Raw genomic sequence first — 26757 nt, 5'->3', positions numbered from 1 at the left:
CATTGTAGTATGTATATAGAGAATTTTAGACTTTGTAAGTACTACGTTAAAAAAACACAATTATTTAGGTATATGGGTGAAATAATTAGAAAACTATGCTGAACAGTTTTTTTCTTAGTAGCGCGCTCACCTGTTAGAGAGTATGGCAGTTATATTAAACCTATACTCCTAACTGGACATCGTACCGGAACGCTAAATCGCTTGGCAGCATGTCTTTGTCTATAGGATGGTAACGAGCAGCGGCTGAACCCACCTACAAGATAGAATAAGCAGATTTATTGAGGAAGGTTGTATACTGCGCAAAACGCTGCATCCCGTATTGAATAACGTAGGGACACAGCTCCTAACAGTTTGTAAAAAAGAAGTTGTTTTGGTAAAAACAGTTGATCCTAAGAAATGTCACAAAAGCTATTAAATATCTAGGCACAATAACAAAATATAAGGTCAAATGTTTGTTTTTAAGAAGAAGTTGTATCTGTAAAAAAAAATAGTTCAACTTATCTGAAGCAAAGGCTGCGTAAGATATAGCCTAATATTTGTCTCCGAAGCTATATAAATGTGCGCGAAGATGCGCGCGCAACTCATACGTGACAGCGCGCGCGCGGGATTGTGTTGTGTGTGAATATGCAGTGAGTGAGGTGACGGATCATCATCATGGTGAGCTTTTACATCCTTTTAGGATAAGACTAGGGATACAATAGGGTTCAAAACAACAGTGGCCAAATACGACACCTACTTAAACCTCTTATAATTAGGGTGTTCTAAATAAAATTAATGCTACCTTAATATAACAAATCGCAAGGGAACAAGTCAATATTAAGTATTGATTATTTCAAATACATATATATAAGGTTTGTATATTGTGTTTACGTTAGTCTGATATTTGTTATAAAGTGGTGAAAATGTTTTATTCATCTCAACATTGTCTTTGATAGTTGACAAGGTTTAGGGTTCGCAAAATTCGTTTATTATTATAGATATTTTTTATTGATATATGGTTGAAAATTTGCTTTAAGGAGATTTTTCGCAAAAAATATATATATACTTTGACGCTTTGTTTGATCGAGAATTTTTTGATTGGTTATATCGAGAAATTCATTATTTTGAGATACGTTATAATATGAAGGTTGTACGTAACTTCAAAAGTCCTACTGATTCAAGGGTGGTTTGAACATTTATGTCCGCAGGTTGATTGTTCAAATCCCAATCGTTGGGTTCTTGTTTAACTTAGTTCAAGGCTTAACACTTTATTGGTGCGGAAAGTAGACTGTTATTTATAAAATATTGGGCGCTGTTGATACTGTCTTAAATATATTTTAAGAAAACACTTTAAACACTATGAAATGAAACAAAATGGCTTCAGGATACATAAAGACTTTAATACTCTGAGACCCAATTACCAATATAGGACAAAATGTAAGTGGTATCGCACATTGCGAGATCTATATTAACATTAACCCTATGAACATTGCTTTGTGTATATTTTTTTTTGTTTTTAACTGTTGTATTTTTAATGTTAGTGTGAAACTTGGATAGATTCTATTTTTATTACTAAAAATAAATAGCTACGTGTAATCTAGATTCTAATATTTGTTTACAGTTTGAATGTGTATACCTAGGTACCTTATTTTAAAATTCATTTGGCATGTCAGGGAAAAATGAAGAGAGTAAATTTTTACGATGCGCGCGCACACCGTCACTAAAAACGGACACTCTGTTAGCTATAAGGTTTGACAGTGTACACTTTCAATTGTCAAAGTATGCGGGCTCATTCCGGTGATTTAATTGTACAAAAATCTCAAATTTTAATGTTGAGTGAAATTGTGCTATCCCATAATGAGTCTTTTAGTATTCCTAATTTAATTATGTTTATTATCCATTTCTTTTATTTTTGTGATATTTAAATAAACTTTATTTAACTACATGATGCGTTATAATAAAACTTTAAATGTATTAAATAGCTTTTTTCGTTAGTTTTTTATATACATATACCATTTTTGAAAATATTTTGTATAAGAAGTACTATAGATACTTCAACTCAGTTGTGCGCGCGGCCCTATGTGTGCGTGCGCTTGTAAATATACAACTTTCATTCGTGTGGCAGTGACGCGGCAGTCGTCGTTCGAGCAAGACGTGTTCCTATCGCTTTTTCTTACGGGTACAGTCGTTTACGAAAATGTCTAGTTCTTCACGGAAAAAATGTTTAAGGAGTCAGGTAAATATTTTTTATTTTTAAATTTAGATGTAATGAATAGGTATTTATTATGATTCTATATACGAAAAAATATATCCTTGTTGACGTTTACGTATTATTGTTTTAGACTCGAGAAACCATTGCTAAGGTATACGAATTTCTGAAAATAGATGCGAGAGATATATTGGAACTAGTAAGTGATCCAGTTTGCAGTGCAAGTCCAATTTTAATATCGAAACTAAGTGAACATTTAAATAGCGTACGGAAAAGAACAGCAATGGCAGTGGGGGTATCAGAGAGAACAGTTACTAATATATTGGCTGAAGGAAAAGAATCTGACTCTAAGTTTAAATCTCCGCATAAAGACCGTAAAAAACGTTTAAAGAAGTTAGAATTAGACAACTTTAACGTTGATGTTATACGTTCCACTATTCAAAATTACCATTTAGAACATCGTGAGTTACCTACCTTGCTAAAGTTGAAAAGAATATTTCAAGATAAACTTAACTATGATGGAAGTATTTCGACTCTGCGTACAGCTTTGTTAAAGTTGGGATACAAATGGCGAAAAACTGTGGATAACAGACGTGTTATTATAGAGCGGCATGACATCCTAAAACTACGATTTTCCTACCTAAAAAATTTACTCAGATACCGTCAAGAAAATCGGTGTATCGTATATACAGATGAGAGCTATATCTTAACTAATCATGTTCAAAACAAAGGATGGGGTAATAAAGATGGACCACCTTTAAAGAGAAACCTGTCGAAAGGACAAAGAATTATCATTGTGCATGCTGGTTCAGAACAAGGTTTCGTACCTAACGCACTATTGACATACAAAGCAAATAGTGTTTCTGGTGATTACCATTCTAACATGAACGCGGAAAACTATGAAAAGTGGCTAAAAGAACGTCTAGTACCGAATCTTCCACCTAACTCTGTGGTTGTGCTTGATAATGCCTCATACCATAACGTTCAAAATGACAGAGCCCCAAATTCGAATTCCAAAAAAATAGAAATGCAGAGATGGCTGACAGAAAAAAATATAGCTTTTAATCAAGATATGAAAAAAATTGAACTGTATGATTTGATTAAAAAAAATAAAGAAAACTATATCTGTTACAAGATTGATGACATACTTCAGCGATATGGCATAAAAGTTCTTCGATTGCCACCATATCATCCTGAACTAAACCCCATAGAAAATGTGTGGGGAATTTTAAAAAATTATATTGCTTCGCGTAATGTCGACCAAAATGTGACGGAAATAATGAAACTCATAAATGAATGTTTAAGTCAAATTGATGAAGGGATGTGGGGTAATACTTGTCGACATGTACAAAAGAAAGAAGAAGAATACTATAGACATTTTGACATGGAGTCAGAATTCATAATTAACCTTGATGAGAGCAGCGAATCCGAAAATTCATCATTTGATTTTTCAAGTAGCGATTCAGAATAATGTTCAATAAATAAACATTAAATTACCAAATAACTGTTTTTTTAAAAAAAAACCCGTATATAACCCGTAAATAACTGTATTTGTATTTGTACCCGACTGTACCTCTTGTCACGCACACAAAGTCACTGTATATGTACAAGGTTTACCCACACATAGGGCCGCGCGCACAACTGAGTTGATGTATCTATACTTCTAACGCGTGTACATACTCGTAAGTACACACTCGTTTTTTTATTATTTTGTAAGAACTAATGAACGAACGGATGAAAGGACGATAGCTGGAACTCAGTAGAGAGACAAACCACTTAGTGCAATAGTTTAGTAAAAAGTATAGTATTTTAACTATTTAGTAAGTTTTTGCAATTTGAAATTGTTTTTGTTTATATTTATGAATGTTCTGACTTGTTTGATGACATGACATGACCAAGCATCTTCTGAAAATGAACTGCTACACCAGCTCGTTGCCAGAAGATGAAAGAAAATAAAGAATTTCACGGAAATTTTAAAGATATTCTTGCCCTTCCAGCGTCTAAATATACCATTACTCTGTCCAAATCCTTAAGTAAGTTTGGATGTAAAAATAATAAAACCATACATTAGTAGGTACCAACAGAAATAACCCAAAAGATAATTAAGAAAAGATGTTGAGAAGGAAACTATGTATGTTTATATCTATAAGAGATCTCCAGATATCTATTTTACTTGTTTGTATTTAAAATTTTATAACGTACTTTACTACACTTAAATGTAGTAAAAGACTGTTTACATTAAAATAAAAGTTGTAAAAAATAGAGAAGCTAATTTATAAAACCTTTTTAATAAAGATAATGACAATTCTCTTAAATGCAATCCAAAAAAAACGAATGGCTTGGAATACACAAGAAACATATAAAAATATGACATTAGTTTTGTAATATGGATGCTATTATGAACAGAGATTATTGTGAATTTATTACATAGCAACTTGATTGATGAAAACTGCAATTTAGTCTTGATTTACGTTCTACCAAGTAAGACTTGGGATCATTAAGTTTTTTGTATTTTGTTATATTTTATAAGAGACACGAATACTATCCCGTGGCTTCTTTCCTCATCCATTGATGATAAATTAATATCTTATTTCAGGTTTTCTTTATATCGCCATTTTAGTATTTTACTAACCAGAGTCACGCTTTTATTATTTATTGAAATTTAAAAATAGAATTATTGAAGTCCAGACTTATATTATATATATATAGAGAAATTATAGCAGACTTATCTTAATAATTATAAATCTCTTGTCACGATGTTTGTCCGCGATGGACTCCTAAACTACTTAACCGATTTTAAATTAAATTGGCACACCGTGAGCAGCCTGTTCCAACTTAAGAGATAGGATAGTTTAGATTTTTAATTATAGTCGCAATTTTATTTTATTGCAAATTATTTTTCTATAATTAATTGACAGTTACATGTTATATACATATAATACTACTATACTAATTTAAGGCTTAGCGATACTGAATGCTTTAAAAACAAAATCAAACGCAGACGAAGTCGCGGGCAACAGCTAGTATTATATATATAGAAAACGAAGCAGGTGCTTAGCTTACCTTCCGGAGATGGATACATGACTTGTATCCCGGAAAAGCACGTTCCCGAAGGGTTAACATAACGCGAAAAACAGCTCATTTATTATACATTTAAAAAAACAACTTTTGAATAACATAATTGGTGTTGCCCACGTTCATGTCCACGGTTATTACGGTTTTTAACAAATCCAGTGTGAACCGTTTGTTCTCCTGGAATAAGAACTAACCTGTGTTAATACGTTCTTTTAACTAACTCTGTGCCAAAATACAAATTGATTGGGTGCTAAGTTACGGCGTAAAGTAAGGAGTAACAAACCAATAAAGAAACATACTTTCGCGTTAAGAATATTAGAGTTAGGATATTATAAAGTAGTAAATATCCGAATATAATATAACTTCATGTTTAAACCATATTATAATTTTCAATAAGAATTATCATAGGTCTCACGTTACTGTGCGATTTATCTCTTAAGATAATCCTAACTGCGACTACGCGGAGCGATTAATTTACATTAACGTTTCGCAAGCATAATTTAATTACAATTATAATAATTGCGATTGCTCCCCGGCAGATTTATTTCCAAATTTGATAAAGGTCTTTTACCTGTGGCCCACCGTGTCACGTACAGGCGGACTTGAACCTGGGTCAACGGATAATTGTTTACCAAACCGTTCTCCTACTGATAATAATGCATAATAATTACATTTTGTAACCTTAAGCTACATTAACCGTTCAGAAACCGTGGGTAACGGGCAGTTTTTAATAAATTAACTTTAGTCCACCGTTCATCGCCCATTCTACACTCTTCTTTTTATCCCGGGAAAATTGACTGACTTAGTAATTAAAAAAAATAAAATATGTAAACAAAACGAAAGTCCCAGAAAACAACTATTTTACTATACAGTTAAAATATATAATAGTAAAATACATAATTACTGGGGCCCACGTTATTTTGATTAAGTGAGACGTTTGATTTCCTGGGATAAGGAGTAAACCTATTTTAAAGTACAAGTCATTTGTTCAAAAAAGTTTGCTCTATGAGGAGATTTAAAGTAACAGGTAGTTTTAAAAGTAGATAAAAAATCTTTCTGGGTGATGAGTAAATCCCAAAATGAGAGAGCACTGGAGCCTCGCGCGTCGAAGTTGCTCAGTGAGACTTTCGCGGTTACCTAATAACAACAATGCGTCAATACATTTTGCGAAACTTATCGAGAATCGAGATTATAAGCAAAATTCTCACCTTGAGCTGTGTCTTATGGCATTTCAACCGAAATTACCTTTTAGTATTACTTTATCATATTGTTTCTGTAAATAATGGTGCCAGTTACTTTATTGTATACAAACATCTGAACTACACTAAATTAATAAGTCAGTAATGCTATCCTTTTCTATCCTAGTTCGAGTAGTAATAGACAGATAGTTTTTTAGAGAGCTTGAAATCTGAAACTAATATATAAAGCTGAAGAGTTAGTTTGTTTGTTTACTTGAACGCTTAAGAACCCATTGGCCGATTTTAAAAACTCTTTCAGTGTTGAATAGCCTATTTATCTAATAAGGCTACAGGCTACCATCACGCTAAGACCAATAGCGTATAGCACTAATGAGGAATGTTCCGAAATAGGAATTCTTTTTTCCTTTTAAAAGAGGTCCATCTTGCATCGATTTTCTTCAAACATACCTTAGAACACCTTTCAATGAAAAAACAACATAATCGAAATCGGTTTATCCGTTCGGAAGTTACGATGCCACAGACAGCCACACACAAAAACTCACGGACAAACAAACACGCAGGCAATGATAATGAAGGCAGATGGTCTTGACTGGCCTATCCATACAATGCAAATTATATGTTATATCACTGTATAATATGCATTGACTTACATACAAGCAGTCGCATTGACTAACATATATATGTTGATATTATATCCAGTCCCTTTCGTTATCAGTGCCTTATTAGGAATAGCGGAAAACCTTAGTGTAATCTATTAAAGAAAACATAAAGTATATTTAGTATAGTAGAAAAATATAATTAATTGTATTTAATCTTTATCAATTGTATAAGTTGTAGGTTTAGTTCGATATTATTTCTTATTTTCTATGGTCTGTTTTCTCATACGAAATCAAGCAAAATATTCTCAGAAATTTGGATAAAAAAACGTTAGGTACGAGTTGATGGAATATCAACCACATAAGGATGCCACTGCTCACGGTGTCTCGCTGTTTTGTGGTGTAACGGGGACGGAGGAACAAGATTGTGAAGTTTCTGAGCACACTCACCGAAGTATGTCCGGTTAAAATACGATAAACAGGCATCATTGGGTCGGTGCTGGAAACTATGTAGTTTCGCCCGTGTCAATACGTGGCCCACCCAGCTTCAGGGCAGCTACTCTTCGAACGATGTCAGTGATTCCAATATGGTTTCTGATCTCTACGTAGTGAACGCTAACTTGCTACCTGGGTTACCAAGTATATAATATTTATTATTAGTTGTGAAATAGGTACGACTGTTCCAAAGTTAGTAAGAAGACTACTGAGGCTCATAACATCTTCTTCTTCTTCTTTTTTCCCCTGGGCTTGTCTCCGTACTTAGTCGGCCGGAACTTTCCATTGCACGTAGTGCCTCTGGTCCCCTGGGTCACTCTAGCCAGCCGAGCTCACTCCAGAAGCTTAGCAGGCCGCCCAGGTCGCCAAGTGCTTCAGGGAGCGATGCTGGAGAGCCAAGGTATGCTGTGCGTTGCTCTGCTGCTCCTCTACATCAGAACATTACGTGTGTTTGAGACTCATAACATATTGTCCAGAGTTTAAATTGTGGCGTGCATAGAGGGTATGCACAGGGCATGCAGATGATAAAAAATGAAGAAAATCTCCAGTACGAGTGTTAAATTCTCAAGAGCAGAGTTTTAAAAACGCAAATTCTAATTTTGAGAATTTAAAACACTTACAAAGCCTATCCTTAAGTTTTCTACAACTCGTAATGCAGATCTTTATTTTATATCATCTTCATACCCTGTGCATACCCTCTATGCACGCCACTGAGTTTAATGCAGGCAAAGTCAAGGTCAAGTAATAGTGTGAGTTATTTCAAAATGGTATATCGTCTGCTCAAAAAGTTAAATGTCACGGAATGGTGGCTTTACATTAATGAAAAAGCAATAAATGGCATGATTTCCTAATAGCGGCCCATGACTGATTACAGACATCTTTTTAACCAAATTAGGAAATTAAAAGGGCGCATTATAACCAATAATAATCGAAGGCACTTTAGTTACCCGTGTTAAAGATGTTTCCTCTACCGACAGTGATGAAACAGGGGTCATCAAGAAAAGGTTAACGACCAACATTGATTGTTTTATATCGGTATTTTTTAAGGTTGTGTAAAATATTACGCCGGAGCCTCAATTGCTTTGTGTTTAAAAGGTGATGCCTCATCCTTAAAGTAGCAATAGAGGTTCTTTTTTAGAACGTGTAGCGCCTTTAGACAAGAATCGAGAAAACTAGGGCAGGCGGTTTTGTTATTAATTGTTTATTTGTATCATAAATCAATAATTAAAAAAAAAGTATAAATGTGAAAGTAAAATTAGTTTGTTTGCATGAATGTTCGTTGCATGACATGAATGCAAAATTTCATCATGAATTCATGATTATTTCGTATTCATCATGCAATTTTGCATTTATGTCATAAAAATACTGTTAGAAATTGACAAAGTTCTAGTAATTGACAAAATCTAAAATAACGCGAGTGCGCGGTTGCAAAAGCTACTTCATAATAATTTATTATTATTAGGTATATAATATTATTATTAAAAAATTATATACTTATATTATATACATATCACAGTTGACAATCTCAATATTTTTAGTTGAACACAAAAACACTTAGAATAGGTAATCTACAGTGATTTCCACACCAAGATGTATCGTTGAAATCGTTGCATTATTATAATTGCTTTATTTAAAAAACAAATGTGTTTATTGTTCGACTTTCGATGTACCGGGCGATGGATGGACGTAATTTTAAATATATTTATAGGCCGTAGAGTGTCAAAATCGACGTTATATGCAAAAAAAAATTATAGTGTCAGGGTATAATCTGAAAATCGATATAGTTATTGCTACTCCATGCGCAACTGGATTTAAGGCTATTTGTATAAATAATAAAGCTATCTATAGTGTTAGAACAATACACAAAGTATGTTTCGAAATCAACTATTAAAATATCAGTAGAGATTCACGTAAAGAAGAGGTGTTGGATGCAAAAGTGGTCAATTGAGAGGCTGTGACCTTTCATCGGCCTTCAACTGCCACGCGCAGGCGCATCTTGCTGACTACGTGACAACTGTGCAGTACCAGAAACATTTCAATTATTTACTAACTAGCTGTTGATAAATACAGCGGGAATCGTTTGTTTTTTGGAAATAAAAGGCATCCTATGTGTCCCCAGAATACAAGATATCTCAATGCAAGATTGTGCCAATATCGATTTATTATGTTAAGCTATGATTAGGAAACTGGTCTACATATTTGTATTTCCCATGAACGCCACCCTGGCGCTTTTGTGGTACATAAAGTATCCCTATCTCGACAGAATTAAGAACATACAGAAACCGTGTGCACGACTAATATTGAAGCATCTAAACCACTACACTTTAGATTGGTTGCTCCAACAAACGGTCACTTCATAACCATTGAGCAGTTACTAGTTGGTAATTATTTTACCTAATAATGTTCTAAGCGTTCACTATAAAATAAAAAAATGTGACAATATTTGTGACCTAGCAACATTCCGCGGGTGTAAAGTGAGACGTGCGGGGGCGTTTTCACTGTTTTTGGACATAATGCACTGCATACTGTAATAATAATGGCTGAATGAGGATTCTGTATTTTCTTAATTCAATGCCTATTTCATATCTAGTATGCAAGCTTGATGAAACGATGCTGCGGTAAAACCGAACATACTCGTAGGTAGCTAAAAACAATTTCGTATAAATATAATATGGGGTTTTAAACTTCTCGGGTTAAAATGGATTGCAACAATTATGTTTTATTAGGTTTTGAAAAAGCCCCATTTTTAAATATTATACGTAATATGTGGTTTACGCAGTTGATGCCGCTTGAATAATGCCGATGAAGTAATTATTTGTACTATGTATACCATTATGTAATGTGATATTGTGTTGTTGTTTGTGAACCCAAATAAATAAATAAATTTCCCTATCCTTAATAATAATAATTATAATTGACCAACTTTTTGTGAAAAAAAAAGTGAACACAAAAAATTAAAGTTGTTGTTTTTTATACTAGATTGTCGTTTATTATTATGACCTATTCAAATGTTCACTTTTACATAATTAAATTTTATGTTCATAAGAGATAATGAGAGTGAGATGTCCAGATGAGATAATATTATTGATCACAACCGGTTCACGTGCCGCGGGCGCCGATTCTATTTTTGGTAAATTACCGGAAAGTTCGGAGATATCTCGGTTGGAAGAAAGAAAAATAATGCATGACCTTTGAAAACAATTCAGTGGTATAAATAATTAATAAATTTACTACGGCACACACATCGCCACCTAGCCCTAAAGTAAGCGTAGCTTAGATATGTTAGAGAAACGTACTGGGATTCGAACCGGGCCCCCGAAAGTGAAGTCGAAGTTCTACCCACTGAGATATTAGCAATTCAATAACCTGGTGGTAAACAATGATGCAGTCGAAGATGGTAGCGGGCTAATCTTTTAGGGGTATAAGAGTTATATCAGAGACATACTTGCATCGTAAACCAACGCTAAATCGCTTGGCGACACGTCATTTCTATAGGGTGGTAACTGACAATAGCGTCCCACCAGGCCAGGACCTGTTCTGGTGAGAGGCTTGGGAGGTGGGAGGAGGGTGGGTCTACTTCAGAAACTATAAATTTCCAGATTGCCGCTGCGTCGGATCGAACCCGGTTCCTCCACGCATAAGACCAAATGCGTGAAAAAAAGGTTGTGCACGTCTATTGTTCGTTCTCGTCTACAAATCAACTAGTTTCTGATCACAGTATGATTAAATAGATGCATCGTATATTAATCAAAGAGGATACACACACAATCGACAATCACGAGTCGCTGTCGCAATGCTTCACGGTGCGGCCCATAGCGAGTGAACCGTAAAGGAGTAGGTAATCATATACATCTTGAAAGGTTTATTGTTTTACTAAACAGTTGCATAGCGGGCCGCGGGTGTGTTCGGATGGAACATATTTCCTCTATTGTTTAAAAAAGGCTGTAATATGCTCTAGTTTTGGTAGCCTCCATAGGTTCCTATGATACTCAGATATTCTTTTTTCAAAAGCTCTTTTGCATCCCAGCTTCATATATTTCTGTCATAATAAATATGACAAAGAATGAATGAATAATATACTTTATTTGCACACTACAACGATTACATAAAAATAGAAAAGTATAACTAAACAGCGTATACAATTTCGCGGCTTTATCGCTTTATAGCCAACTCTAGTTTCGAAAAAATTAAAAAATGGAATTCTTCCAGCCAACCAATGGCGAATAAAAGAAATAAAAGAAATAGTTAGGTTATATAATTTCATTATAAGCACTTTTCAAACGTCATGTTTGATTTTAGTGGTAGAGTCACTACAAAACAGACATAATTGACGTTTCAAAAGTGCTTATAAAGTAGGCCTAATTGAAATAAATCAATTTTTTTTTTTTAATTTCACTTGACAATGAAAGAATGAATGAATAATCATAAACATATAGAAAAATTGTATATAAAAATTTAACAGAAAGTATCCATTTTGGCGGCCTTATCGCTACATAGCGATCTCTTCCAGGCAACCAATGGTGTAAAACACAGCTCAAGAAGAGAATATGAAAGTACGATGTGAAAAAGTATTCGTTTTATTATATTATCCATTTCAGGATCTCTTTCGGAGATAGACCGAGTTGAATTTCCGGCACGTAGTTCTAACTTTTCTGTGCTATTTACGTTCGTGTTTAAATATCAGGTCTTGCTTTAACGGTGAAGAAACACATTGTGAGGAAATCGGCATGCCTGAAAGTTCTCAAAGCCTACCAACCACACTAGGCCAGCGTATTGGACTATACGGAGTTCGTTTATCTTAGTTGAGCATACTTACTGATAGAGCACGTTTTCACAAAATAAAAAATATTGTGCGAGCTGATAAAAGTTAGATTTTAAAATAGTATTTAATTACAATGCGTATAATATTTTGTGATTATATAATAATATCATCAAATAGTGTTTAATCTGGCGACAAAACATGCAAGCCTTGTAAAAGACCTTGAATGTTCGAGATGATGCCACAGGCTTCTAATTCCGGTTTAAGTAAGTGTCACCATAAAAAGATGGTAAAATAATCCAGTTAAAACGACTATTTATTCATCCAAAATTAATAAAACTTTTTTATTAAAACTCTTCCGGGAAATCAGCACGTTCAAATCAAAGAATTTAAATAGATATAAATAAATTTCCGAATTAACATGTATATTCTCTACCATACCTCACCTATTAACTCTACTATTAACATTGAGAAAAAAGATCGGACTAAGAAAATAGATCAAAAGAGAAAAATCATTATGTACGTAAAAAATTAAGGCAAAGTTGATACACACATTCAAAACTATAAAGACAATAATAAATTTTCAAAACAGGTCACGATTTTTTTTTTTTTAAAAGAGAAAGATTTTTTCTTCCTCACATATTAAAGAGCTCTCGATACAAATTAACTGATAAAGATAATTTTAGTAAACGCAAAATACCTATTTTAAGATTAAGGTCTTTAAGTGTTGGGTCTGGATACCTAATTCAAACATCAAAAGTCATCGATTAAAATCTACACTTGCAGATAGAATTGTTAGTTAGTTGCCGGACACCACAAAGCGTAATTTATTTTCACAGAAATGTCCACCGGATTGGTGGCACTTGGCCAGCGTGGTGGACCTTACCTTAACCTCTTCTCATTGTGGGAGGAGACTCGTGCCCTGGAGTTGGCCTGTCTCTCTTTTTATGATGACTACTACGTACAACTTAAATTATTTGCAAATTACAAGTAACGCTACTTTCTCTTCGATTGAGGTAAACATTATGAAGTAAACTTGTTTACTGCTCATCTCGGAAATACTTGTATTGGCTTAACAGACGATTGAAGCTGCTCCTTTTTTAAACTTATAAAGTTTCTAATTCGTTTGAAAAACATTAATAGAATTATAGAAAAAAATAGCAGGTAACTTTTACGAGTAGCTTTTCCAGGATAAATATTTGCCTATGTTGATTTCTAGAATACAAGCTACAAGTGCCAAATTCACCAAGTTTGGTTCAAACATAGGTGACAAACAAACATACGAAAGACACTTTTTCGTATTTGTATCTTCTTCTAAGTATGGAAAATAGTTACTTCCTCTATTTAAGAAAAAAAAGGGGTTGAACAAAGCTGAAATGAGTTTCTTTATCCACTCACAATAATATCGTCATCAGTCTAGTCTTAAGAGGAAGGAGAAATTGTCGCAGGAGAAATCTGGGTCAGAAAAAGCACCAGGGTAATTGTTTGTAACAATTGACAATAATCATTACCGAAATTACTAAAGACTTTTAAAAGTTCTTTAGGAATGACAAAGGAACGGTTTGAAACTAAAAATAAATTAAACTAGAGGAGGCATTACGTGTTTTTTTGTCACATAGTTAACAACGTTAAAGATATAATGCAACCGCATCGTACACTAAAACTTGTTTTTTTTTTTATAAAAATAAATGTTGTAATAGGTTGGGGAAAAAGTCTTTTCGCATTATAGTATGTGTGTATGGACTCGTAATAAAATCTCTTTGGCTGTACTATTTGTATCTGGCTGGTTTTGGTATCATTAAAAGTTTAAATTTTAAAGAAGTTAATTTCAAATACTAATTAGGAAACTGTGTGATTTTTATTTGTTTTTTTGGTGAGTGAATCTAATGAAGACATTAGATACGTTTTAAAATTTACTACAAAAAAGGTAAAAATGCAACGCAAGCCGCCCTATTACAGATAAAAATGATGCCATTTTTGGAAAAGTGGAGCAAGATCGGCATATCCGTAGTTACAACGTGAGTGAAGAACTGGGAATTGACCACAAAACAGTTTTGGCGCATTTGTACTCAAAAAAGCTGGACATTTGGGTAACTCACGAGCTCACTGATAAAAACCTCATAAACCGTGTACTCATTTGTGATTATTTATTACGACGTAATGAAACCGAACCATTTTGGAAGAAGCTGATAACTGGTGATGAGTAGTGAATCATGTACGACAAGAACGAGCGAAAAAGGTCGTGGTCAAGGGCCGGTCAGGTTTCACAGACTGTGGCGATCCTCGGGTCAACTCGCAACAAGTGATGCTGTGTGTGTGGTAGGATTGGAAGGGCATTATTCATTATGAACAACTGATGAGATTAATGCAAGAAGTTGACAGAAAGCGGCCGAAATTAATCAACAGAAGGGGTGTGGGTTTTTCATCACGCTAGACCTCACACATCTTTAGCCACTCAGCAAAAATTAAGAGAGTTTGGCTGGGAGGTGTTAATGCATCCACCGTATAGTCCTGACCTTGCACCTTAAGATTTCCACCTGTTTCGGTCTCTTCAGAATTCTTTAGGCAGTGTCAGGTTAACATCACGAGAGAACTGCCAAAACTACTTGTCGCGGTTTTTTGATCAGAAGCCCCAAAATTTCTATCGCAATGGGTTATGACTGTTTCCGAAACTAATATAATATATATCTAACTGTTCATCTTAATAATACAGTACGTTTTTTATTCCACTACAAATTTTAAATTCCCAAATCGCCCCTGCCGGATATCCAGCCCGGGTCCTCCTACTTACATTTACAGCGCTCACCGATGCGCCTCGGTGTTCGTTAATAAAATACCTGTTTCGATACATAGAGAACGGGGGCTGTACTATCAATAACTGTGCTGTACTGTAAATAAGGATTATAATTTTGAAACAAAACGTCAACAATATTATAACCGCTTTAAGTGATGGTAGCATGGCCCAGTACATTTTTATGGATTTGATTTATGGTTGCCATAAGTCCGTTTCTGTACCACTGAATTAAAATATCACTTGCTTCAACGGTGAAGGAAAACATCGAGAGGAAGCCTACATACCTGAGAGTTCTCCATAATGTTCTCAAAGGTGCGCGCAGTCTACCAATCCGTCCTGAGCCAGTGTGGTGGACTACGGCCTTAACCCCTTGTCATTGTGGAAGGACACCCATGCCATGTAGTGGGCTGATGATGACAATGATAAATATTGATTTAAATGATTTGAACAATTGAATATCTCCAATATATTTAGACTGCTACCAAATTCAATAAAGTTCCATAATAGCTGAGTAATTTACAGTTCAATATAGATTTTTTTTCTAAAAAAAACATAAACTACGTCAAGATGATTTTTTACTGCGAAATTTAATAATATTATGTTATTCAAACGAATTAGATAACACACAAACAACACACTATAATACATATATAATATTTAAATTATGTTAAACGGCTCTTAAAAAAATATAACAGCGATTAAAATTCAACTGATACGGAATATTTTAAAACAAAAGGACAAATTAATATTATGAATATTCAAAAAATATTGATGAAAATTGGGGTCAATGTAAGGTCAATAATTTGTCAAGGTATTATCGACTCCGGAATTCCTGGCTCAAGAAATCGATCGAAAAACTTATATCTAAATAGAATTGAATGTTTAACATACCTACTACTATTTTGTACATTTCCTTACCTTGTTTTTGTTTTACAAAATATGGCATATTTATTGGTATTGGCTCAATTTTACTTGTATCTAACCTTATTCCCGAAATGTTATAAAATTTATAGACCTAAAGACGTAATGCGTTTAGTCTTTTTGTTATTGACAGCGATGGGGTAGTATTTATTTATTTATACACTTTATTTGTACATCACAAATAGGAAAAAAAAAACAATGGACACAACAAAAATAAACTTAAAAAGTAGGATACAAAGGGCGGCCTTATCGCTTAGTAGCGATCTCTTTCAGGCAACCTTAGTATTAGGAAAGCCAAGGGAAACCGATTGGTGGGGTGTATTATTATTATATACATACTTACGAACAATTACACACTAATACTTATCAATATTACACACATAAAATACTAATATAATAAAAATAAAAAATAATAAACTAATATATACTAAACTAAATTAATATATACTAACTAGTACTAAAACATAATTAAATAAGAGTAGAAGTAGTAGTGCGATGTTGAGTACTCTTTACATTAGATCTAACTTATTTAAACTTAGTTCGTACGCGATATGCTCTAAACCGTCAGTTAGATTTGAAAAATATTTTCAGCACGCGATAGAAAGCCCGATTCCTAAAGAAGGCTTCATTTTTTGTTATTCCACTGTAAGTTAGTCCTTGACTCCAATCTTACCTTGTGGTAAGTAATGATGCAGTCTAAGATGGTATGCAGTATAAGAAGATGGATGCGGGCTAATTTTTTAGGGAGTATGGTAGTCATACTCGTAATCAGTTTCTACGCGACATCGCACTGGAAAACTAAATCGACAAAAGTGTCAGTAAGGTGGTAACTAGCCACGGCCAAAGCCTCCCACCACCCCAGACCAGTGAAAATTCTGATATTATGAAAACATAAATTGCCCCTGCCGGAGTCGAACCCGGGATCTTAAATACACAGCGCTCACTCACAACCCATAGAAGAACCAGAGTTGCCGAAGTAGCTCGGGGCGGCGGGGCACATAGCTCGGAGATGGACGATGGGGTCTCAAGGTGCTGGAATGGCTACCTCGCACCGATTAACGCAGCGTTGGTAGACTCTCCGCGAGGGGGAAGGATGACATCAAACGAGTCGCAGAGAGTCGCTGGACCCAAGTTGCACAAGACCGTATTATTTGGAACTCCCTTCAAACGACCTTTATCCAGCTGTGGAGTTCCATTGATAGACATGATGATAATAAAAGAGACTGGGAGTCGAACATGGGATGTACAAAGGTACCTACATATTCGAGTAACGCGGCAAGTCCCACACTGAGCTGTTTGCGGCTTAATACACTATAAATGTTTCACAATAAAACGAACAAGGAGCTATTCTATCATTCGCAACATTCCACAACGCGGAGCCATTGTTAACGAAAATCTCCAACATTTAACAAAAACTTCGCGTGGTATTTAACAAATGTAAGAACAATGATGCATTCTAACATTATAGTTTTTGTTCTCAACAATGGAAAACATTAAACATAATATTATTATTTTATTTATAGCTGGTATACATTGCTCCAGTAGCAGAACAGTATGGCGATTTAAACTCGTATAGTCTTGTCAAAATCAAAAATATCTTTATTCAAGTAGGGGCCTACTGGCACTTTTGATACGTACATTAAATGAGAATTACACGGTAGTGAGATGATGGCGATAACCATATTCGTAAACTTACAACTAAAGCTAAGAGGGTTCCAAACGCGTCCTGGTCTAAGAAGAAGCCCACAACAAACTTAGCCTCGTAAAATCTATTTGGTTTATGCCAATTAGACATCCAATTATAAATAATAATTACATTCACAAAGTGCGCGTCAAAAAATATAATTCAACGCTGTACTACTTTAATGATATAGTTATAGAAACCTTGCAGATTTACACAAAAAAAACCAAGGAATATGTTGGAAAAATCACCTATGTAATCCAGCGGTAAAATGTTCACCGACACCTGGAGACGTTCATCGGTATAATGAACAGTTAATTTTATTCAATAAAAGCGTCACTCTTAGATAGGCTAATATTCACAATTGAATAGCCTGTGAACTACTGGAAACATGTATGCTATGACATTATATTGCACTGGAATAAATTTACTGGAATAATATGAACCGGTGATTAGTTTTAGGTAGTTACTCGACATAGTTGGGTTAGCTTTACGAGTTGTTATGTATCGTAAATATAATAAATCAACAATGATGTTACTAGTATGCATCAATACACACAAATAGTTTTGTTTATTGCAAAGGTCATTATTATTGTTAAAGGTAGATAAATTGAAAAGTTATTTCTGTAGATGTCTTTTAACTAAATAAAATTGATTTTACACCTGAATCATGTGGTTGATTTTAATGCGAAATTGATATATACAGCTTTGGACATCATCAGTCTTAGATCTTAATAATGAAAGCCCTCTCTTACAGGAGATAAGTGAATTGTTAGAAGTGCTAAGTGATTAGAAGGATAAAAATACCATATCTACTTTTTTAGTACTAGGATATAAAAAGCCTAAAGGTAACTAAATAAAAAACCTGCAAACTGGTGACCTTCAAGTTGGTTAAATAGATGCTCAATTTATAGCGTCACTCGTACTGTTTCTTGGGCAAAAATGTGCTAATGTAATTTAAGCGCCACTACAGTAAAACTAACATCTTTATCGGGCGCCATCTTGTATATTATTTACATATCCATCAGCTGTCAAACCCAAGGTGTCATCTTGCGCAAAAGCAACTGACTACTGTAACTTTTTAATTATGGGAAGTTAATCCGTAACTCTTTCCCAACAGAACTGCATTCTTAATCTGAATAAAGTTTCTACCTTCTTTATAGTTGATTGAAGATATTTTTGTCATTCCAGAGAGTTAAATATATTATCGGCACTGCTGTGTAGCATGAAACTTTCTTATCAGGCCCATAAGTCATTACAATATTTCCATTCCTCATCCACTCACTACCTACCTATTGTAGACTACAACACTGGCCAAGTGTAAACCCGAGTAAAACGACAGCCGAGTGGCGCAGTGGGCAGCGACTCTGCTTTCTGAGTCCAAGGCCGTTGGTTCGATTCCTACAACTTGAAAATGTTTGTGTGATGAACATGAATGTTTTTCAGTGTCTGGGTGTTAATCTGTATGTTATAAGTATTTATGTACGTATATTATTCATAATATAAATATTCAACAGTCATCTTACAACCAATAACACAAGCTACACTTACCTTGGGGCTCGATGGCGATTTATGCATTGTCGTTGTATATTAATTTTTTATTTATTTATTAAATTAGTGTGTTTCCCACTCTTTTGAACATTATGGAGAACTTTCAGGCATGTAGGCAACCATTAAAATAAACAGGTATTTAAATGATTTGAAGGCACACAACGGGATGTAACTCGGGTTCCCCGAAAGTGGTCAAAAATTCAATCGAGGGTTATTCAAGGGGCGGATAAACAAATTCCTTAAGAGCCGGCAACGCATCGGTGGCTCCTCTGGTGCTGCAGATGTTTATGGGCGGCGGTGATCACTTACCATCAGGTGACCCACTTGCTCGTTTGCCCGCTATTAATATAAAAAAAATCTTGATCACTTGGCTATTACCGCTATATCTTAATTAAACATTTAATATTATTTAACTTTTATTGCGTAGCCGTATCAAGTAATATAGGGTGCATGTTTGGTTAATAATTAGTTATTTAATCCTTCTTACATGCTTATAATATAATTATAACAACATAATAATAAATCGCAATTATAGTAATATAAAAGAAAATTGTTAGTAATTATAAGCTATTTAAATTCCTAATCAAGGAAAATGTTCCTCACTCGAGAATTCTTACCTACTCGCGTTGATGTCTTTTGTATGAAACATCAACACTGCTTGGATTGGTGCTGCTAAATTATAACATTACTACCTAGATATTAATGTGAGTCGGAGTGATTAGTTATATAGTTCCGTAGTACATTAATAAATCTATCTAATAGGGTTTGGATAGTCCTCTTATTTATATACGTGATCAGATGACTAGATCCATGTTAATTATTAGATACTAACATAAATATATAGTTTTTCTTTTATTGTTACAAACCTAGATAAGTTTTAACATATGTTGTTGTAGTTACTAGCCCAAATATATGAAAAATTTAAATAAGCCAGTGTTAGGACTTAGGATTTCCTCTCGAGAGGACTGAGTTCTATTCCCGGTTAAACATCTGTTTGTAATTTGATTTCACGGAAGGAAAACTTCAAGAAGTAAGTTATATGCCTGAGAGTTTTCACATGCGGTGCAGTTGACTGATCCGAACTACGGCCTAAACTCTTATTACTTAGTTCGTGATGTTGACCCAAATTCAGGCATATCTAACATGCTGTACAAGGCATGTGGTAGACAAACTTAAGCTGGTACTCAGTATTTATTTATGATAGGTACCTGATTAATTTTAGCGTAACTTCAGAATCGTAACCAGAACCACGTCAATCTATAATGATTTCTATAAGATAAACGTCCAGTTATACAGCTGTAATAATTATTTTTTCCATAAATAATTATAAATAATAAGTGTCAGTATAAAAAAAAAGGTTAAAATTATAGATTTTAATTTAAACGCGTATTAATTCACCTTAACGTTTCAAATGTCGAAGCAATAATTTGCAACCATAGATTTAATATAATAATCTTAAAAAGTTGTAGCTTTAAATTATTATTAAGAAGCAAAAAATTAATTGGATAACCGACGTCTCAAAAACAGAGATTCTCAGATTTGTGCGTTTTCCGATCGCTCCATAAGTTTTTTTTGGCAATTAGCATATTTCATGATATGAAGTAGCTCTCGAATGATCCTATTAAGCATAAGGTATTTCGTCGCTAAGCATAAGGTATTTTTTAACTGCCTTCACTAGTTATAATTGGACATAACTGTGACTTCTTTGAACAAATAGTAAACTTATTCACTGCTATGAACTTCTTATTTTAAAAAAGCTTTTTATTTTTTCAAGTAAGCTTTGACTTTAATATCATCTTTTGATCTGTTGGTAGTAAATTCTAAAATGGTAGTTGGCTATACTTTATATATATATATAGGGTATGGCAGCTATATTCAATCAAAACTTGTAATCGGTCTCCACGCGGTATTGGCCAGAGCTCCTTAGTCGCCTCATGGCTCGTCTTTGTTGGTAGGTCGCTAACTTGCCACGGCCGAATTCTCCCACAAGATCAATCAAGCAATTTATAAATTCCTAAATTGCCCCTACCGACCATCGAACCCAGTAAATCCCACTTATAAGAACACAGAACTTATCACTGCGCAAGGGCAGGTTGACAAAAAACTTAGCACGTTCAAACCTGGTGAAGCTATCCTTATTGCACAGTAAACTTAATGTATTGCATTAATTATGTAGTATGTGTGGATGTATTTTTATCCCATACCTATTGAGTCAGAAGAACATCATTTCACCTTGTTTCTCAACTATTAAAGGCTTGTCCAGTAAGCGGTAGGCCTTGTGTGAGTTAATCCATCATTTTCACATCACTCTCCTACTTACAAAAAACTTAATCCATTAACTCATTAATAATGTATTTTTAAAACGAAACTGTATTTTGATGATATCTAACTAAATATTATTTTAATATTGAGGCACAGAGTATGCGTTTTCAAATTCAATATTCATTTATTACAAGGAGGACGAATTTAAAAACTTCTAGTCTGCCTGTTGGTAGTGACTCTATATCCGTTTTGTAAGGCTGGTTCTAATGAAAATGAACCGGCAAGAAACTCGGCAGTTGCTCTTTTACAGCATCATAATTTACACAGATTACTTTACAATCATTATGTCTTACCCTAAACTTACCATAACCCCTTATTATTGTGGAGGGAGACCCGTGCCCTGTAGGTCGGTAACGCGTTGATATGATGATGATTATGTCTTGGAAAAGATCTCGGAAAGTATCCCATTTTCCAAAATCTTTTCTAACCTGCCTTGTTATTCTGGACAGCACTCATGAATTTCTTCTGGGAAATTTGTTATTCGGATGTTTCATGCAAGAAAGGCTAAACAATTAATCTTCCTTGCCATTTATATTTGCAACAGCCCCACATGCCACTTTAAAAATGACTGAATCGTTGAAGATTAAGTGACGGAGTACGAAGCTAGTTTAAGTAATCCACAAATCTCTGGTCAATATTATTGTACAATAAAAGTCTATTCCTTCATTCACATAAATCTAGCTATCTTCTTAATATCTTTTGATTTTTAATCTTATACAATTGTACCAGGATTTCCGTCTACGTTCAGAAACACAGTTTATCCAAATATTTCGAAACAAAGATGTAATTACTCGTAATGGCTCCTCGCACCCAACACGAGAACGCCGCAGCTAAAGTCGGCTAATTAAAATGTAAAAATTCATAGTTTCAATGTCAACGCCCATCCGAGCCGACAACACGTTTTTTTTCATGCCACTTTCGCTCTTAAAACACCTCACATAAACACTAGAATAACATGTACAAGTTTACGTGTTGACATCAATGGCTATGTAAAAATAAATATGCCAAAGGTTGCCTGAAGAGTCAAATAAGGAAGAATAATACACTCAAGAGCATCCTGGTTGGAGCAAAAAACAACTTTATAGTTACACTAATAGGATACAGGTTCAAGTGTTATTAAAGGTAAATCTTGTTGAAGTATTATTTGATGACGTCATATCAATGTTAACAAGATCATCGTTTAGAAATTAGCGATGCGATTATCAGTTCTCGCCTGTTCTTGAACTTTACTGCTTTGTTTTTTTGTTGGGCGTTTTTGTAACAAAAGGGTGTGAACAGCTACCATTGTTTGATCAACTAACCGCAAAGGTCGACGTGCGTTTAACGAAAAGCATTTTGTTTGATTAAATAATATCGAAGCACTATTTCCTGTTTTTGATAATGACCAATATCATTTACAAATTACGGTTAGGCCACCTAATTATTAGAATGAGTATAAATAAATAAATAAATTTACTTCGACAATACACGCATCGTCATCTAGACCCAAAATATGTGTAGCGTTATGGGAACTAAGATAGATGATTAATATTTTTTATGAATAGATAGATAGATAGATAAGTACCCAGATACTATATAATATAATATTTTTTTATGATTATATTCATAATTTATATTATGATTATAATTGTGATTATACACATTAATAATTATAATATACAGATAAGCACCCAGACACTGAAAAACATTCATGTTCATCACACAAATATACTCCAGGTGTGCGAATCGAACCCACGGCTTTGGACTCAAAAAGCAGGGTCGCTTCCCACTGCTCCAAGCGGCTGGCAGAGTATGATGCGAAGAGGAATTTCTCAGGTTTTGAATTATATTATGCAAATGACTGACAGACTGATTGAGTTTGCGAGTAAAAGGTACGATGAACACTAAACCCTTTGAACCAAGACGTGGCGGTTATTTTATCAACAAAAAATTTCCACGTAGGGATGACAGGTAGTCGGGACACCGCTAGCATGGGCAGGAGGTAATTATAGCCCCGGGGAAAGAGTAAAAATTAATCTTCTCCCACATTTTTATCAACTCTCAGAGCACTGTGTAATAACAAACGGGGGTAAACTTCTACTTTTCCATGTTCCCGTGCTTTAGTAGGTGGACACGAAAAATATATCTTCTCCCCCAGCTTTTTCAACCCCTAGAGCCCTGGCGCAAAAGTGAAAATAATATTCAAATAATATATGTGTAGTAATAAACGGAAGTAAACTTCTCCTATTCTACGTTCCCGTGATTTAGCGGGTGGACACGTTAATAATATCCCCTGCCAGTGGATATAATTGGGAAACACAATTTTTGTCTCCTGCCTGTGCTAGCCCAGCAGCCGTCACCACACGGCAAATAAAAAGATAGATCATACAAAAGATAGATAGCCATATATGTTTTGGTTTTGTTTTGTTTTCGATACAAATCATTTCAATACTTTGCTCAAGGACAAAACTCTTTGTATCCAGTTTTTAAAAACTAGCTTATTATTTCTAGCTCCGTATAAGGCGCCGATATCATCTGCGGTATCCGCGACCACTTCATAAAATACTGAAGATATCGCTTCATATACAGGGTGTACCTAACCATTTGAAAGATATATCAACTATCTCACATAACAGAAAAATTCTTATGATTGTCAAACTATAAAATGATGTTGGAAAAAAGCAATCTGCTGAGTTTCTTGCCGGCTCTTCTCAGTTGAATCTGCCTTCCGAACCTGTGGTAGAGTCACAACAAACAGACTGACTTGACGTTTCAAAAGTGCTTGTAAAATAGGCCTTCTTGAAATAAATGAATTTTGAACTATAGAGCTCAGTTATAAATAAACGAATGTAGTTATCAACGTCATTTCAGATTCATTTAAAGGTATATGTTTAAGCCATTCATAAGGCCTACTTGAATTCGGCATTTTTAATTGGAATTTGATACCCTATTATTACAAGCGTTACTTTTAGAAATGACGCTTATTTACAACCATACACATAAAGGTTAAAATGAGTGCGGTCACTATGATGCGTTGTGTCGGGGTATATTTTGCAGAGTAGAGGATGAAAGTTGCTAAGCGGTTACTTATCAGTTCCGGCTGACTTTCTCTTCTTCTGATAACAAGTAAGTTTACTCCGACCTACCTTCGTCCGCACCGTTTATTAGGGTTTTAGTATGACAGTAAAAAGCCTATATACATATTACATATATATAAATATATAAAGCCTATTTATAATATAATTTTGCTATTCAATTCAATAGAGACTTTTTAAATCCGACTGGAAGTTACTTACATATTCCAAACCAGCTCTCTAGCTTACTTGAAGTACAGATAGAACTTTAAAGAATGCTTTAGTTTACAAGAGTGTCGAGACTATTAGAGTAACTTTTGTATCAGCCACTATAATATACCTGTTTTAATAAGATAATGAATGTCAGTCTAAAGCTAATAAATAGCAACTTTTATTTTATAAAAATAAGCTATATAGCGTAATCTTAAAAAAAAAGCCCACTCTGTATTACCTCAAAATATATTATCGTCATATATTAAGTACTTTTTTTAATATATATATAAATAAATATACTACGACAATACACACATCGCCATCTAGTCCCAAAGTATGCGTAGCTTGTGTTATGGGTGCTAAGATAACTGATGAATAATTTTTATGAATAATATTCATAAATACTAATAATATGGAAATAAACACCCAGACACTGAAAAACATTTATGCTCATCACACAAACATTTTCCAGTTGTGGGAATCGAACCCACGGCCTTGGACTTATAAAGCAGGGTCGCTGCAAACTAGCAATTTAATAAAAAATAGCTAATAACTAGCAATTTAATAAAAATAAGCTATAATATAGTTTCATCTTAAGAAAGCCCACCCTGTATTGCCTCAAAATATATTATCGTCATATATTAAGTACTATTTTAATATATCCCTACTAAACTAATAATATTATAATTATAAATGTCAATGTAAGTTTGTTTGTTACGCTTTCACGCAAAAACTACTTAACTGATCCTCATGAAACTTTGTACACATATTCTTGGAAGTGTTAGAAGTGTTGTATAATACTTTTTATCCCGACATTAAGCTCAGTTCCTTTGGGAGAGGGGATGAGTTTTTGACGATTTTACACCATAACTTCGACAAATCATAAGCGATTTTAATAATTATTTTTGTACTATAGAGATTATAATATTAATTTTGCCCAAACTGTGGTTGGAGATAGAGGAGAGAACTCCTAAGCAGCAAACACCTCATTTAAGGCTTAGCGATACTACATACTTTTTTTTTAGATCTACAATTAAATTTAATTCCACATCAAAAACAAAATCAAACGCAGACAAAGTCGCGGGCAACAGCTAGTATTATATAAATTGGAATGCTTTATTGCGACGATGTTTTGTATACCCGAGTGGGAGTTTAACCATTTATAAAAATGTATTGCTTTTCTAAATGAACAAGCAATGATAATTAAATGACTGGTAGGCACCATACTCCCTAACAGGTTAGCCCGCTACCATCTTAGACTGTATCATCACTTACCACCAGGTGATATGATGAGGTGATGATACAGACAACCTGTCAACCTTTAGTAGAATAAAAAACTATTAAGTACAACAGTTGGTCCTGCTTATCAAGAAATATACAAACACTTTGCATTAAAAGAAACACCTGCCTGATGCAATATGCGGTGGTCTTATAAGCGGTGAGCGGTATGGTCTTATAAGGAAGCGGTGATAGCGCATTGGTTACTAGCTCGACTTCACTTTCCCGGGGCCGAGTTCTAATCCCAGTACACACCTCTAACATTTCTAAGTTATGATTATGACTTTTATTGTGTAATGAGGAAGAGAGCTGCATCTTTGATGAGCAGGATTCGCGGCAGCAGTAACAGCATTTTGCAAACACGCTGGAAAGCTAAATAACCCGTTCTGGAGGCACTGGGTGGGTTTACATGCACACCCAGGGAGCAAATAGTATTAAATTTTTTTTTTTAATTTTTTTTTTTTAATTTAATAATTATCATTTCATCATAATTCATCATTTCATTCATTGTAATTTTTAATTTAATTTTTTATTTATTTTGTCTTCTAATTTTATATTTTTGACAAGCCATTTGAGTAAATTTATACTGTAATTTTAATTTTTAATTCGATATCGTATATTAAGTAATACTA

General features: G+C 34.2%; 2 protein-coding genes across 2 annotated transcripts in view; both read left to right on the top strand.

The window, feature by feature from the left end:
- The first annotated feature begins 593 nt into the window (after window positions 1–593).
- Window positions 594–26757, top strand: part of LOC120626049 (basic proline-rich protein) — a 46606-nt gene continuing 20442 nt past the window's right edge. The window contains exon 1 of the mRNA XM_039893330.1: window positions 594–657. Coding sequence (XP_039749264.1) covers window positions 655–657 — 3 coding nt within the window. The 5' untranslated portion in view covers window positions 594–654. The remainder of the gene's footprint in view (window positions 658–26757) is intronic.
- Window positions 2031–3693, top strand: LOC120625876. The gene is made up of 2 exons (XM_039893128.1): window positions 2031–2215; window positions 2322–3693. Exons 1-2 carry the CDS (start codon window positions 2177–2179, stop codon window positions 3657–3659), a joined length of 1377 nt encoding a protein of 458 aa, XP_039749062.1. The 5' UTR covers window positions 2031–2176; the 3' UTR covers window positions 3660–3693.

This window comes from Pararge aegeria, chromosome 8 (assembly GCF_905163445.1).
Source record: "Pararge aegeria chromosome 8, ilParAegt1.1, whole genome shotgun sequence".
Classification (NCBI taxonomy): domain Eukaryota; kingdom Metazoa; phylum Arthropoda; class Insecta; order Lepidoptera; family Nymphalidae; genus Pararge; species Pararge aegeria.
The sequence above is the reverse complement of the archived record's forward strand: the minus strand, read 5'-3'. Positions and strand labels throughout refer to the sequence as shown.

What these genes read in the sequence shown, in the direction of transcription:
- LOC120625876 (XM_039893128.1), top strand. Translation starts at nt 2,177, where the DNA reads ATGTCTAGTTCTTCACGGAAAAAATGTTTAAGGAGTCAG. An exon ending in AAAAATGTTTAAGGAGTCAG is followed by an intron (nt 2,216 to 2,321) that starts GTAAATATTTTT and finishes TTATTGTTTTAG; the next exon opens with ACTCGAGAAACCATTGCTAA.